This window comes from Rhinolophus sinicus, linkage group LG04, assembly GCF_036562045.2.
Source record: "Rhinolophus sinicus isolate RSC01 linkage group LG04, ASM3656204v1, whole genome shotgun sequence".
Taxonomy (NCBI): domain Eukaryota; kingdom Metazoa; phylum Chordata; class Mammalia; order Chiroptera; family Rhinolophidae; genus Rhinolophus; species Rhinolophus sinicus.
This window is the reverse complement of record NC_133754.1, coordinates 147,491,874-147,508,254: the sequence shown is the minus strand read 5'-3', so window position 1 is coordinate 147,508,254 and position 16,381 is coordinate 147,491,874. Positions and strand designations below refer to the sequence as shown.

Below are 16,381 nucleotides of genomic sequence, written 5' to 3'. Positions count from 1 at the left end.
GAGGTTAGATGACTTACTTGGGGTTTCCTAGTATGTTTTAATGGTGAATGTACATCTAACCTCTAGATTCTGTAGGTCTCAGGGTAGATGCCAAGATTGTATATCAGTCTTCGAAACACTCCATTTCTCCTATATTTTTACCTCTTTCTTTCTTTATTTCCACCCCCACCCCCATGATTATCATTAAGGCCACACTGAAAGCTAGAGAGATGGTGACATTTTGATTAATCAATAGATTTGGGATTTTTAGGGAGATTAATCATTGATTATCAAGCGAAACTTCTCTTTCCTCCATGATTCCATGTTATTCTGATGCAGGGGAAGGGGATGTGACAGGTAGTGACTCCTGCCTTTCAAGGTGAAAATTCCAGTAATTATTGAGAGGTTGGTCATTCATATATTGGCAAATTACTTTGTAATTGAAACCTATGATTTAGACCCAGCTTGTGAATTTTTATAATTAGATAATAGTAAATAGCTTCAAAACTGTGTGGTGCCTGGAAGATTGGGAATAGACTCCAGGTTCACCACCTTATCAGATTCCTTTGCTGCCGACAGTGGGACTATGTAATTTAGTAGTTTAACGGAGGAAGTTCATATGTGAAATCAGGAATGTGATGAGTGGGACCAATTTTCTCTGTGAAATATTGAAGGGAAATATTAAATAACATTTAATGTTTTTCATATTTTACCATAAACTTCCATTCTGAAATAATTTAAAAGCAACATATATCATTTTTGTAAGGCTATGCATTTTGGGGAGAAAGCTATACATTTTGCTCCTTTATCCAATAACTCTGTGCCATAGAGCGTACTATAGTCAGTTAACTTGTAGAGTTTAATACCTGAGAATAATGAGGCAGGGCTGATGGTATCTGAAAGATTTTCTAAAAATTTCCTCTTGAATGCTACACTTGTGGAGGCCCTTGGTCCAGGCAAGAAACTGGAAGCAAAAGCCTAGATCAAGAGGCCAGAGAATATTGCTGTTCCTGGCCCCCTTCTTGGCTTGGCTGGAAAGTTTAAGGATGTTTTTATTCATGCCTTTTAGGTAGCATCCTTTTCAAGTACATGACCATGGAATCCGAGAAGCTCTCAGAGAAGCAGGAGGAAATTCTTTCTATCCTGGAAGAAAAATTTCCTAGCTTGCCTCCAAGAGAGGACATTATCAACGTCCTACAGGAGAACCAATTCAGTGCCCAGGGTGAGTGACTGTCCCCCAGCTCGGCCACAGCTCCCAAGTACGGCTGATTGGTGGTATGAAGTGTTGCCAGGCCCCAGAAGGTGAATTTGCTTGTGCCTTTGCTTTCTTCCCTATTGTTCGTGCTTGTGAAAGATTTTCAGGCATGTAATGTTGGCTCACCTAGAAGCAGAGAGCCTGGACTGCAGACTCTCCTGTGAGGCCTTCGTGCCTGGATATGTGGTTAATTCACGCATCTAACGCACACCTCAGATGTGTCATAAAATGAAATCCTGTGCTGAGAGGGTTCTGTTTTGCGTATATGGCAGGAGCAATGGCAAACACCATGGGATTTCATAAAGCAATTAATTTTAGAAAAAAATAAGGGAGGAGACAGCTAAGCAGATAAAATTATTCTCCAAGTCTAGGCTTTATCAAGACAGTTGATTTCTTGGATCAATTGTTTTATAATAATAATAAATAGCTATAATTCATTGAGTGCCTAATCTACACAAGGTTCTGATGGGAGAATTTTGCTAAAGTTATGGATTCTCACTAAATCCTCACGACAACCCTGTCAGGTGCTATTATTATCCCCACTTTCCAGATGAAAACAATAAAGCGGAGAGAGGCATCTGCATTGCCCTCATCACACACACAGCTGGCAAGCAATGAGGCCAGGATTTAAATGCAGACAATCTACCTTTAAGATGCAAAGCATTCTCCCTTAGCATGGAGTCCTCCAGGGGGCAGAGCCTGAGCCAAGACAGTTTATTTAAGAGGTGACCCCAGGAAACACCGATAGGGGATGGAGTGCGTAATCAAGCAAGTTCTCTTCCATAGGAAATCAGGCCTTCATCCCACTAGGGAACTCTGGGAAAGAGTGTAAAATTGCATGTCAGGGTCACCCCCCCCCCCCGACGGGTGCAGTGGTGTGTTGGAACTTGTTCATCAGAGCTCTAAGAGCTGATTATTAAATTTTCAGGAATTTTGTGAGTTGGTTGACATTGGCTTTGCAGTTTGACATCATCCACAAGAAATATTGACACCAGAGTAATTGGCAAACACTACAAATCAGGTTTTTTGTGCTGGCTGTTCAATACTTAACCAGCATCCCACTGGAATACTGAAGGCTACTTAATCCCGGGGCTGTTAGTTCCCCTCGAGTGGGCTCTGGTGGCCAGAGAAAGACTTCAGGAAAAGAGATGCAGGTGTTGAGGGTTGAGCACCATTCTGAGGCTCACTGTGGTGGGGACATCTAAGGAAATGTGTGTGGGGCACTGCACATCTGCCACTCCTTCGATACAGATGCTCGTGTGGATGTACGGATGTATAAAGCTGCGTGAGGGTATGTCACTCATTTTCGAAACTAAACAAAAATTTTAATATCACTGTATGTTCTATAAATCATTTTATGTTGTAGTATGCTAGAATGTGGCTTTCAATCTTTGAGTCAAAGAAAAATATTTAGTACCTATCTGTTTGCCCAGACTGCTGTGATTGTGCTTTAAGTTGGGAGGGCAAGTGGTGTCTTAACATACATCTGGGATGGATATGTGTGCTTTACTGGACTTTGTTATGGGTCTTTTTCCCAAGAGGATAGGCCTCCTCAGATATAATAACCTAGGGTGGGAATTAAATGTCAAGCCAGACCCTTTCCTGTTTTTTGGCCATAGATTTTATTGAAGTACATTGATCAGCTGACTAAAACTATGCAGTTCTAGATAATTTCACCATTCTGGATTATTATTCCCATCATTTAAGTAATTCAATAGCTTCTATTACCAGAGTCTATTACAAGGGCCACCAACTTAATTATCACAATTTTATGGGTCATGTTGTAAAGTGCATTTTTAATAAAATTATACAAGAAAACAAGGGGGCTCACGTAAGTGTAGCCTATATGCAAATTTTGGCCTTGTTAGGTATTATTTGGCTCAGTTGTGTGGTTATGCTAGTTTTTCTTCATTTGACCACCTCCCCTTGTTCCATTCTCTGTCGTTATCTGCTCTGAGCCTCCAGAGGCTGACCCCTAAGTATTTAATCTCCTGGGCTCCCTGAAGATTACAAGCTTCTGGTAGGTTTTGGTCAATGGGAAGAGTAGCAATACATGGGGTGTGGGGGTTGAGGGAAGGAGAAGAGAGAGACTAGTATTTCTTCCCTGCTCCCTCCCTGATTTGGTGTGCTAGGTCTCTGGCAGCCCCTCTCTGCAGGTCCAGGTCTCTGTTTCCTTCCCTTGTCCCTTTGCTAGTCTTTGGATGCTCACCATCTTTTATTCAGTCTCTCAGTCCTGCCTACATCTCTGTAAGTGTCCTGCCATTACAGAATCTTTTGGATTATAAGGGGTGAATTATTTTTCCTGCTGGGATCTTACCTGATGCAAATATTGTCACTAATGTGATTTTTGCCTTAATATGTTTGTGTTTATTATGGATAAAAGCAATCTTAGAGGGGAAAATATTGAAATTAGCAGGGTAAATTATTTAAATAATCGTCTGTTGATATTACCCCGAAAAGTTCCCCAAGTTTAACTTGCTGTTCTTCCCTCTCATCCACAGGTTTAAGTATTGAACAGAGAATGCTGAAGGACCTAAAGGAACTGTCAGATGGAGAAATAAAAGTGGCCATTAGTACTGTGAACATGACCCTCGAGGTAAGGAAGGGAAGGCATTTTTGGCAATAATGGATTTTACTCAATTTCAGTTTGGGCAACTGGAAGACAGTTTTCTCTACCACATTGGTCAGTGTTAATCTTCTTTGGGATATATTTGATTAGGAATGCAGGTTATTATATTGGGTGAAAACACTATGCTAAGTCAATGAAAACTGCCAAACCTGGATTCTCAAGATGAATGCTGTTTGACTCATCTCAGTAAAACAGTACCTAAAACACACTCACGTGTGTGTGTGTGTGTGTGTGTGTGTGTGTGTGTGTGTGTATGTATAACCTGTTTGCTGGCAAAGATTATATTATATGTGATTGGATTCACTCTTGGTTTTTTTGTTAATTTTGTTCTGTTTTTTGTGCACCGCTCTGCATTGCTCAGAGAACTTTTCTAAGAAAACAAGTGTACTTTGGCCTTTGTAAGCTGTTTGGATGTATGTCATTTTGGTAATCAATGGTGACAACTCAAGTATTAATAAGACCCTCCTTCCAATCCTTTAAACGAATGCTACTCTTGTTTTTGTGTATTTCCTTAGCAAATTATCTTTTGTCCACTTTGGGATTTTTCAATGACTTGCATGTGAATCTTAATTAACCTACCTAATGCGAATTATATTTTATAAAGGCACATTTGTGCTGTGCAGAAGTGTGCATATTTCTTCACTGTTGTATTGCCTTGATCAAGCTATCAATCTTTGAGGCACCAAGCTCTCAAGTCATATTCATGGAGATAAAAATTGCATTATAGGACCTTGTCTTTTGGTTTTTAGAATTGTATATTGCTATACTTTTTTTTTTCTCATGGTAATAGTGACGTATCAATATGTATATTTCTAGGGAATAAAAGGCATGCATATGGGTGTCCATACCTCAGAAAACCCAAGAGCAAACCAGGCTGTTTTTTTGTGTGATCTCTTTGTAAAATGTATTTTATAATTCAGCTCATACATAGATCCATATGAGTACCAGGAGGCAGACTGTTGTCACTAACCGTAATCACACTTGGTGGTCCTATAGTATCTCAGAGTTTGCAGAGCACATTCTTATTGTATGTGGAACTCTACTGTTTTACTGGACTTTCAAATTGATAAATGCTCCATATAATTAAGGGTTGATGTGATTCAATACAAGAAATATATGCAATTTGGGATGTAGTAACTAGATAATCACCTTCAATTAGAAATCTGTTTTGTGTCTAAAAATCCAAGGAAAACGTGGATCTTGCAAGGGTCAGTAGCTCTGAGAATCATTTCTCCTAGTTCAAGCCTTAGGGTTTCCTTTCTCTTTTCCCCCTCTCCTGTCTCTCTTCATTTAATGGCATCTTATTACGTTTTAAATGCCTCGTTTGGAATTCCTCTCTAAATTAACATAGCACATCTTGTAATTGCTTAGGGAAATGTCTGTAGTTAGCAAATTACTTCAAGACTATTGTCATTATTATTATAGACTTACCATAGATTTATTGTACCTTCATTTATATTATAGGTCTATACAAATGACTTTGTCAGATATATTAAACTGTAAATGTTCATCAAGCTGAATAAGTGATAAAATTATCATCGTAAACTTGACAGTAATTTACATAGAGATCCAGTAATTAATCAGGCAGTTAAGTACATCTTTGGAAGCACTATACAATCTTCTGGGAAGAGGGAGAAAGACATCTGTACATATAAAGAAGGGTACACAGATTAAACTCTAATCAGCTGAATGACAACTTTTCAGTTGTGCATAATGCAGATATTAAAGATGACTGAGAAATGGTAAAGGAGTTTCTTAGGAACCGTCTATATCTTCTTTGAAAGAGAAAATGTGTATTATTTAGTCAATTTGCCAGTTGGAAAAACGCACAAGTTAAGGGCAAAGTTTGGTTTTCTCCATAGATCATCCCATAAGACAATGGCACTTCCCCAGTCCTTACTTGATGATATTTCAGCATTCCTTCCCCATTCCCATGGACATTTGTAAAATAGTGACAGAATCCACACTATCTTATTTTGTGTGTTTTGGAACTGTTGTCTAATTGTCCTTTAAACCTAAATATGTTCTCAAAGAAATAGTCTTAGTTCCTGTGACTTTCAAAATCTCACAAGCATATGGTCAGCACCTAGTTACTTCATGATGATGCTTATAAATTCTCCATTTTTTATAACTGCTTTCTGAACGCTTGCAAAATGTAGTCTACATGACCAACTTAGGACGCACACGATACTACATCATCTACTAATTTTCAACTTGGTTCATATATTTGATCATGGTTAGATGATATTTTAGGTTAATTGAGAATAATGATCTTTAACTTCTAATCTCCCTTTAATTTCCTGGCACAGTGCTAGGCTGGGCATATAACAAGTACTTGGTAAATAAAAATATAGAGGGTGCCAAAAATATATGTACACATTTTAAGAAAGGAAAAAACCATATTAAAATTGTAATATTCAGTATATACCAATAGCAAAAGATGAAAACAAGTCATGTATATACATGTTTTTGGCAACCCCCCACCCCGTACTTAGTGCATAGTGTCCCTTTGATATCTGATTTTTATTTCCTTTTGAATTTAAATAAACAGCTAGGACAGCAAAGCTACCTAGCTGTACATCCAAAGCAACCTGCTTTGTTTCCTCCCAAACAGTTTCTTCCAGATAACTATGGCTCAAGGCTGAGATAAGTTATGTAAAATAGGGAGCAAGTATTTGTAGATAGTACTGCTTATCCAGCTGTCCAAAAATGGATCTGGTAGTTTTGCAAAACAGTTAGCTGTTATCACTGGAAGTAATCACCAAGAGGTTTTGCAGCATGTCGGGGAAAAGAGAAAGGATTCTTTACAGTTTCAATGGTCCTTTGCAATGGTGTAATTCCTCAGTTTTATGTGTTATGGCCTTCATTTGCATAGTGACCCAGTTAATTTTCTTGGGTGGAAATATTGAGAAAATTAGAAGAATTTGTCTCCTTGCAACATATACAGCATGTCGTTCAGATAGAACCACTGATTTGAGAGGTAAAATTCACTGACTTTGACAGATGGGTTAACTCTGGCCCTCTATGTTATAGGGAGAAAGCTACTACTAAACCCATTGTCTCTTATTTTTATTATAGTATATATCACAAATGATAGTTGTAATCTAATCAAAGTTATAGAAGTTATTGAAAGATCTATCATAGAAAAAAAAACAATTATAATACAGCGTTTCAATGCTTTGCTCAGTATATGAGCTCAGAATGAATATGACTTTGAGGAACAATGAATAAAAAATGGCCTTATCAGAAGCATGGCCAGAGGGGTAGCCTTTCTTGCAGAGAGGACTTGGAAGCTAGGACCATGGAAAAGACACCGCTGTCCCATTTCGCATGGCCTTGGGGTCATTCTGAGTCTGAATATAGCACATACCCTGTGGGGTATGTACACCACATATTGGAATCCATCCACTTCATTGAATGTCATTGTACCTGATCCTTTGTGCCCTTTACATTGCTTGCCAATTTGATTGTCAGAAGAGAATAGCCAAAGCAATCCTAAGAAAAAATAACAAGGCTGGAAATATCACACTCCCTGATTTCAATTTATATTATAAAACAACAATAATCAAATAGCATAGTATTGACAGAAAAACAGACACAGAGACCAATGGAATAGAATTGAGAACCCAGAAAGAAACCCACAGATAATTTTCAACAATAGAGCAAAAACATACAGTGGAGAAAAGACAGCCTCTTCCGTAAATGGTACTGGGAAAATTGGGAAGTGATGTGCAAAAGATGGAAATTAGACTACTATCTGTCACCATGTACCAAAATTAACTCAAAATGGATCAAAAACCTAAACATAAGACCTGAAACATTAAACTGCATAGAAGAAAACATCAGTACTAAACTTATGGACCTTGTGTTCAAAGAAGATTTTATGAATTTGACCTCAAAGGCAAGGGATGTAAAAGCTGAAATAAATTAATGGGACTATAGCAAACTAAAAAGCTTCTACACAGCAAAAGAAACCATCAGCAAAATAAAGAAGGAACTATCCAAATGGGAGAAGATACTTGCAAACAACACTTCCAATGAGGGGCTAATACCAAAATATATAATGAACTCATATAATTCAACAACAGCAAACCAAACAATCCAATTAAAAACTGGACAGAGGACCTGAGCAGACACTTCTCCCAAGAAGACAAATTGTCAACAGATACATGAAAAAATGCTCAACCTCACTAGGTATTAGGGAAATGCAAATCAAAACCACAATGAGATACCACCTCATATCTGTTAAAATGGCTATTACCAACAAGATAAGTGATAACAAGTGTTGGCGTAAAAGGAACCCTCATATACTGCTGGTGGGCATGTAAATTGGTACAGCCATTATGGAAAAAAGTATGGTGGTTCCTCAAGAAATTAAGAATAGAATTACCATATGACCCAGCAACCCCTCGTTTGGGTATCTACCCAAAAAATCTGAAAACATTTATCCATAAAGATGTATGTACTCCTGTGTTCATTGCAGCATTATTCGTTGAACAAAACATGGAAACAACCAAAGTGTCCTTCAATAGAGGATTGGATAAAGAAGATGTGGTACATATATACAATGGGATATTATGCAGCCATAAGAAAAGATGAGATACTGCCACTTGCGACAACATGGATGGATCTTGAGGTTATCATGCTAAGTGAAATAAGTCAGACAGAAAAAGTTGAGAACTGTATGATGTCACTCATATGTGGGATATAAAACTGAAAGCAACAAATTAATAAAACAAACAAAGGAAGAAAAACTCATAGACACGACAACAGTTTAGTGGTTATGAGAGGGAAAGGGAGGAGGTGGGAAGTAGAAGAGGGAAATGGGGTCAAATATACAGTGATGGAAGGAGAACTGACTCTGGGTGGTGAACACACAATGCAATACATAAATGAAATATTATAGAAGTGTACTCTTGAAGCATGTATAATTTTACTAACCAATATCATCCCGATAAATTTAATAAAAAATTTTTAAAAAGAGAAAACAATGAAGAGAGAGTACCTCATAGAATAACTCAGTGTGGGACTCTTGTGGCTCTGTAATTCAAGCATTCCTCTGATTCTTATTTGGAAGTAGTCACTAGTGTGGAATCTTTGAGCTGTTATTTAGTCTATACATGTGTTATTGCTGAATAAAAGAAAATTTAACCGTAATATAAAAAAAGAAGAAGAGAAACACAGCAGGCTTGTATCTGTTTCAGTTCTTCTTTTTAGTGGTGGAATCAATAGAGAGAAATAAAAGCTGCACAAAACAAAATCCGTGTTAAAAACAAAAAAGTATAAAAATTAAAAATAATAAAGTCTTAATCAGGAAACAGAGAATTGATCAAAGCATATGCTTAACTGGAACAAACTCTGCCTTTCTTCTTTTGCCAGCAGGATGAAGTGGTGATTTTATATCCTGGGCCTAGTTTACTCCCTAGTAAAGCAGTATGTTAAGATTTAAGGGGAAGGGGAAAATCTTTTCATTCTAATGAGGTACCACTGAAGCAGCCGAGGTTGCTCATGGCAGGGCCACATTAATAGTTCCCTGGTGAACACCAATTATTACTGTACCGCCTTTAAACATCTCTCGAAGGGCTGTAAGTCATTAGCATCTTTCCTTAGGAAGAGCCATAACCAGGTACTGACTTGATCACTTTTTATTATGATCGATCACATTACGATTTATTCCTGCATATATACTGTCTCAGTTTGCTCAGGCTGCCATAATAAAGTCCCGCAAACTGTGTGACTTAAACAATAGAAATGTATTGTTTTACAGTTCTGGAAGCTAGAAGTTTAAGCTTTGGCATTGGTAGGATAGGTCTTTTCTGAGGACTACGAGGGAGAATGTGTTCCATACCTGTCGCCTGATTTCTGGTGCTTTGCTGGCAATCTTTCGCCTTCCGTGGCTTGTAGAAGCATCATCCCGATCTCTGCCTTCATCTTCGCATCATCCCTATGCATGTCTTTGTGTCCAAATTTCCCCTTTTTGTATGGGCACAAGTCAGCGTGGATTAGGGCCCACCCAAATGACCTCACCTGAACTAATCACATCTGCAATGACCCTATTTCCAAATAAGGTCACATTCTGAGGTGTTAGAAGTTAGGACTTCAATATGTAAATTTGGGGGACACAATTCAACCCATAACATATACTAGTCATAAAAATAGTCATTTTCCAGACAACTTAAAAGAGTAGAAACTTATATATAATAAGACTGTCTGAATGAACCTGTTGCCTGCTAAGCACATTTCATCTGTTGCTTCCACATGTTTTTATTTCAACTCAGTTCATTTAAATGAGAAACAATGGGGATTTTCAACTCTTTAAATTTTGTCTCCTTTATTTGAAGCTGCAGTCTGAGTGAATTATTCAGGCCTGTTTTTTCTCCGGGGCTTTGCTGTGCTTTCAGCTGGGGAACTCTTCATGACCAGACACTCTGCTATTTGAAACCTGGAATAGAGCACATGAGATGCATTCTGGTAAAGTGACTCAGACTGCTAACTCATTCTGCCCTGTAGAGATTACCAGCCCAGCTGCACCTTGGAACACTGCAGAGGGGAAAATACCAACATTTTCCCTTAGCCTTCAGAGCACACACAGCTCAGAATGAATTCCTGAGATCACTGTTAAACTCCTCCCTAACAAAAGGAAACATTTCCTCAGGCCATAGCGAAGCATGGTTGAACCATTGTAGCTGTTGATTTAAGACTGATCAAACCAGTCTGGAATCTGGTTTACTAATTTTAATCACCAAATATGATTTCTCATTGTTTGAGCTTAGAAATTTTTAGAGTTCAGGATGAGGTATCCCTAGAGTATTTATCTACATTGTTTAGTCATAGAATGCACAGTAATATTTTAGGGAATCATATATTATTTTTGATTAGCATATTCTTCAAAATGCCAAACCCTTACACTGAAGGTGATTTTTCAAAGCCGTCTGGCCAACCAGTGGAAATGATGTGCAACCTCTCCTCCAGGTTCTCAATCATAAATGCTTCCATTTCCTTTTTGGTCCAGGTCTGACAACTCCTTGCTAAAAAGGAGTTAATATTTGATGATGCACTCTCATTGTGTACCAAGCATTATCTCATTTAATCCTCCAAGCCACCCTATGAGGTAGAGGTTCTATGATAACTCCTGCATTAGCTAAGGTAGCTCTAGCATCTGTAACAGACAAACCCTCAAATCTCAGAGATTCAGAACAAAAGTTGTTATTTTTTGCTTGTGCAGCAATCCAATTTGGTGTTCCTGAGTGGGTGACCAGGGGTGATTCAGAGACCATCTTCCAACTCATGGCTCCTAAGATTGCCTGGGGGCATCTCCATCCTCTCTGCCAAGAGGAAGAAGAGCTTGGAGGGCCAAAGGTGGGAGCTTTTATGGCTCTAATCTGAACATAGCATGGATTGCTTCTGCTCACATTTCATTGGCTCAGTCACATGGTCGCATCTAACTGTTCTTCTAGCCATACTTCTCTTTCAAAGGCCATTTATTTCCCTAAATGGTACAAAAGACCTCAATACAGCTTTTCTAGTTCTCATTTTGCAGCAGTAATGAGATAAATGGTGATCCAAAGTTTAGAGATCACTATGCATTGTGCATTCTTTAGCATAGGGTAGTGCCCTGGTCTTCTCTCCTTCTTCCCTGAAACACTGATAAACATGCATTTGCATGGAGGAGGTGGAAAGGGGAAGCACAGAAAACACTGAGCCTGCACCATGGGTAAACTCTCCTCAGGGCCCAGAAATCCCCACTGACTTCCCTGGGCAACTGTGCAGTGGGAAAGAAATAATGAGATTAGATACAATGAGGACATGACCTTGTCTAGAGGCTGCAGGGGATTTAAGTGACACAGGCCTCAAAAATGGCTATTTAGCTTGGTGCTGAAAGGAAGAGAGCTGTGGCAGGAGCTTGTATGCCATTCTAGGAAGCCCAAATGTGGTTGATATGTAGTAAATGAACAGGATGGAATCAGTGTGCCATTTAATGGTATTTTACTTGCTGCATCTCTAGTGGAGAATGACTTTATGTGATTTAAATTTGTATACAAACATGAATGTGCATTATTCATCGTGAGTCCCCCTTTTCATTACATCTCCACCCCAACATGCTTGTGTACCTGCCTTTGCACCAAGGGCATGGAACAAAACGGAGCTGCAATACCCCAGCCTAGGATTTCTGAGGTCATGTGTTGCATCCAGTTTGCTCCCTTCTCATTGCCTCCTCCTCAAAATAAAATGGTGTTTCAATTACATACTGCTATGTAGCAAGCCATTCCCAGAACCTAAAGGCTTAAAATCAGACATTATCTCTTATAGTCCTATAGGCTTATTGGGTTCAGCTGGGCAGTTCTTGCTCAGAGTTTCTTACACGGTTGCAGTCCAATGATGTCAACTGTGAGCTCAGTTGGGACTGTCATCTGGCTTGGGTTTCTCACAGCATGACACTTAGGTTGAGAGAGAGAGAGAGAGAGAGAGAGAGAGAAGCAAGCTTTCTAAAACACTAAGGTGGAAGGTGCACATCTTGTGACCCAACTTGAAATGTCTTAGAATATCACTTCCACCATATTCTATTGTTCATGCAAGTCTCTAAGATCAGCCCAGACTGATGATAAGGGGAAGCAGCAGTGCTGTGCTGGCAAATGTGTAACAATGGGCTCTCTGAAAAAAGAAATGTGTATATATACACATGGTACTGATATAAAGGATATACAGCACACAATTTACGAATAATATACACTTATTATTGTAAATTACATACAATCATTGAATCTCACAGAATGAATCAGTTGATTTTTGTGCAACTCTTACATTGCATTGATGCATGAGTGTGGTTCCAACAATAATGTAGTTGATATTTTTGTTTTCCTTAATAAGAAAGTGAAGCAAAACGAAGACTCTTGTCAGAACTTCACCTGCTTATCAACCACATGAATGACTTATTTGCTGAATTAATGAATAGTTTTCAAATACTAGAAGAACATGTCCTCAGGAGCTTTGTGTGTGTCTGCTATTCACTTGATGGATTGCACAAAAGTAGATTGTGTTCAGCCTACATAATTAACTTTTTCTCCATTATTTTCTTAAATCTAGACCAGGCAAATTTTGTCAGTAAAGAGTCAGATAGTAAATATTTTAGATTTTCTGGTCTAAGAAGCAAAATTGAAGATTTTATGTAGGAATTTAAATAACAACTCTTTGAAAGTGTTTAGCTCATGGGCCATACTGAAACAGGCAGTGGCCTGTGGGCCGTAGTTTCCTACACCTGCTCTAGATAATCAATACAACTATAAAACAAGCTTTAAAAGTAGGTGGGACCACCCTGAAGCTAGAGATAACAGCTCATATGTACGTTACCCTTTACCCGAACAGCATTGAATAATTAACTAGTCTTTATGGTCTTTCCTATTTGGGCACAAACCGTCACAGCCACCACGTATGCTGGAGACTCAGGCTCTTGCCCAAGAATCCTTGTCTTCCCCATTCTGCTCTTTTCTGTTCAGCTGGACACACAGAGCTTGCTCTCTCCAAATGCGACCTGGATTGTTATCACTTTCCTCCTGAGCTTCAGCCATCATGAGCTGTACTAATGAGTTCTGATAACACTCTTTGGACCATATGATGGACTTCCCATATCACTTTTATCAGTCCCCATCTTTCCTTTCCTTAGTAGGTTTGTACAGCTTTTCCCTTTTCCATATGTCCATCTGCTCCTTTTCAGAAACCCTGCTTTTTTCTTCACTGCCACTTTTCCTGCCTGGGTATTATCACACTTCCTTTTAGTAACTTCCATAATACATATTTGTAATTAAAAACCAATAAAAAATCTTTTCATATGCCATCAAATTGCTTAAGGCTCTCCATTCAGATATGGTATTTCTAGAACCTCTGTTACCTTATTTGGGGATCTCTCCCCTAAATTTACAATCACCTTTGGGGAAATGGACATCTTATCAGAAGGCATTTTGAATACATTCATGTATTACTGCATCTTATAGAAATAAAAATTGTACATTTCTAGACCTTCAAAAGTAATAAGGCAATTCTGTTTTGTTGAAATCCTTTAGTAGGAAAGGTAAGTTGGCCCTTTTCTTGTGAAAGAACTAGAGCATCAATGCCCACCTTTCTGAGAAATGAGCTCCATGATATGGTAGAATTCAGTATCTCTCATTATCGCCCTTTATTAAATGTTGGTATTTGGAAAGCTAATAAGTAGGCTTTGGTTCTAGTCATTTTCATCAGCCCATAAGATGACAGAAAAACCAGAAAACAGCCTGTTAATTCATTCTCAACTTCAACATTGCTGAGGGAATTGAGAAATAGCATTTTACAAAACATGTCTGTGACAATATGAACTTTCTTCATAGCTCACTATCTAATTCTCTTCTGCATCTTTCTTTATGAGAAGGAAACCCTCAGGACATAGTGATATGCTAGGATGACTGCTCTTTCACTCTGTAAATACATTTTTTAAGTGTACTATAATGTCATTTTGATGGTTTAATTTCTGGAAGGATTTGGCTAATTAAATTTTTAGGAATGTGCTCAGGCCAGTTTTAGCTGCCTGGTGTTGCTTTTAATAGCAGTTGTTGCTTACCTTTTCTCTAGTTTATTTTCTCTCTCTCCTGCTTTCTGAGTTATTGTGCTGATTTGGAGACCTGACCTTGGTTTAAATTAGTTTGTCTGTAATGCTCATGTGAATTATATGCAATATTTTAATAGTTAATTACTACATTGTATCAACTTGTCATAGAAAAACAGGCTGTGAAACTACAGGAAATTTGTTATCTTTTTGTGACAGAGAAATCTCTACAAAAGAGAAACAGTGGAGTGTGACTGTGTGAGAGTTCCCCCTTCCTACCCATTTAGGTAAATGCTAAATTGGTTCCCTAAGTAACAAGGAGTCTCTTTTTTGTACACATTGAGATGAAATCATACATTTATACTAAATAGCCAGTGGCAATTCAGAGAGATAATAAGACTCAAACAAAGGAATAATTTAGGATAGCTAGTTTCTTGAATAGACATCTTTTTTGTTGTTTCTTAATCAACAGTGATTGCTAAGGTTGGCTCTGCGAGTCTGTTAGAAAAGAGTAGGTTATTATACGTAGGTGGTGTCGCCTAGTGGTGGAAAAAGGAAAACAGATAAGACGCTAGACTAGCATTTGGTTAATTTATTATTGTCTTATTTATTCCTTCAAAAGAATAATATAATGCTCATTGTATTTATAGCACGATACTAGTTGATACCTTGAATAATTCAAAAATTAAAAATAAATATAATAGTAGGCAATAATTCACTGAGTGTTTATTATGTACCATACATTTTATTCTAATTTTCTCAGTGAACCTCCATGACTACCCTTTGAAATAGGTCTATTATTATTTTCATCTTAGAAATGAACTGTAAAAGTCTTCTAGAAAAGGCAGTTCATGACATTAAGTATTTGTGGCTATGTTTTGCTTTCCAACATTTTAGGCTAGAATTCTTTTCATGATACCATTATGAAATCTAATTTTCAATTTCTTCGCAAATGTCCATGCCAGGCATACCTGTGGGTGACTGTTGTTCTGGCCTTTAAGAATGTTTTTTTATTTATCCCAAATCATACAGCCACCTTGTATCCACCTGCCCATGCAGCCGAAACAATGAGACTCCCAATCTATAGTACAGTCATTAACATCATTGGCTTAGCCTACAGCCAGCCCAGCAGATTGGCTGATGTGTCATCCTTGGTACACTAGGGATGAAAGGGAGAGCTTGGAGGCATACATTCATTTTATCCATCCACTTAATCACCCATTAACATGGTTCTTTGTCATCAAACATTTATTTAGTAGCTACCATGTGCCAAAATATGGACTAGATACTGCAATGCAATGGTTTCAGTCCTCCCTAAGCTTAGGAATGATTGGTAATTCTAGTTGGCTTTGATGGACCAATACAGGATAACAGAATGTCTGACTCAATAGCTCTGGGGTGGGGCTAGAGAACTTATGTCTAGTAAGTTCTCTGAGATGATGCTCCTGCTGGTCCAGGTACCACTCTTTGAGTATCACCATCTTAGAGCCTTTCAAGTCCGGTCCCAACTTGTGTATACATATACACCAGTACTGAGGAAGGGAACTGGCATTCATTAAGTAACTACTATGTTCCCAGCACTGTGGTAGGCGCTTTATGTTAGTTATCTTTTAAAATCCTGACACTTCACTTATGAAGCAAGCAATTATTGTATCTATTTTACAGGTGATTAAACTGAGACTCAGAGAGAGAGAGAGAGAGAGAGAGAGAGAGAGAGAGAGAGAACAAACTGCCTCCAACCACAGAATAGGAATTCTAACCCAGGGATGTCTGATTTCAAAGTCCTTAGTTTTTCCCATTGTTCTGTGTTGGATCACAGAAGAATAAGCCAATAGTTACCACGAATGATTCCCTAGTCTATGTTTTTCTGGAACTGCCAAATTAGCTGGCTGTGGACATAATTCAGGAATTCAGGTATGAGAGATAAAAAAGCCCATGTTTCAGT

The 16,381-nt window shown here is 38.2% G+C and overlaps 1 protein-coding gene across 7 annotated transcripts in view; it reads left to right on the top strand.

The window, feature by feature from the left end:
* The window catches only part of PRUNE2 (prune homolog 2 with BCH domain), a 229,908-nt gene that overhangs the window by 68,217 nt on the left and 145,310 nt on the right, over positions 1–16,381 (top strand). For all 7 annotated transcript variants that reach the window (XM_074330579.1, XM_074330577.1, XM_074330578.1 and 4 more), the window contains exons 5-6: positions 1,049–1,201; positions 3,736–3,830. In XM_074330579.1, coding sequence (XP_074186680.1) covers positions 1,049–1,201; positions 3,736–3,830 — 248 coding nt within the window. The remainder of the gene's footprint in view (positions 1–1,048; positions 1,202–3,735; positions 3,831–16,381) is intronic.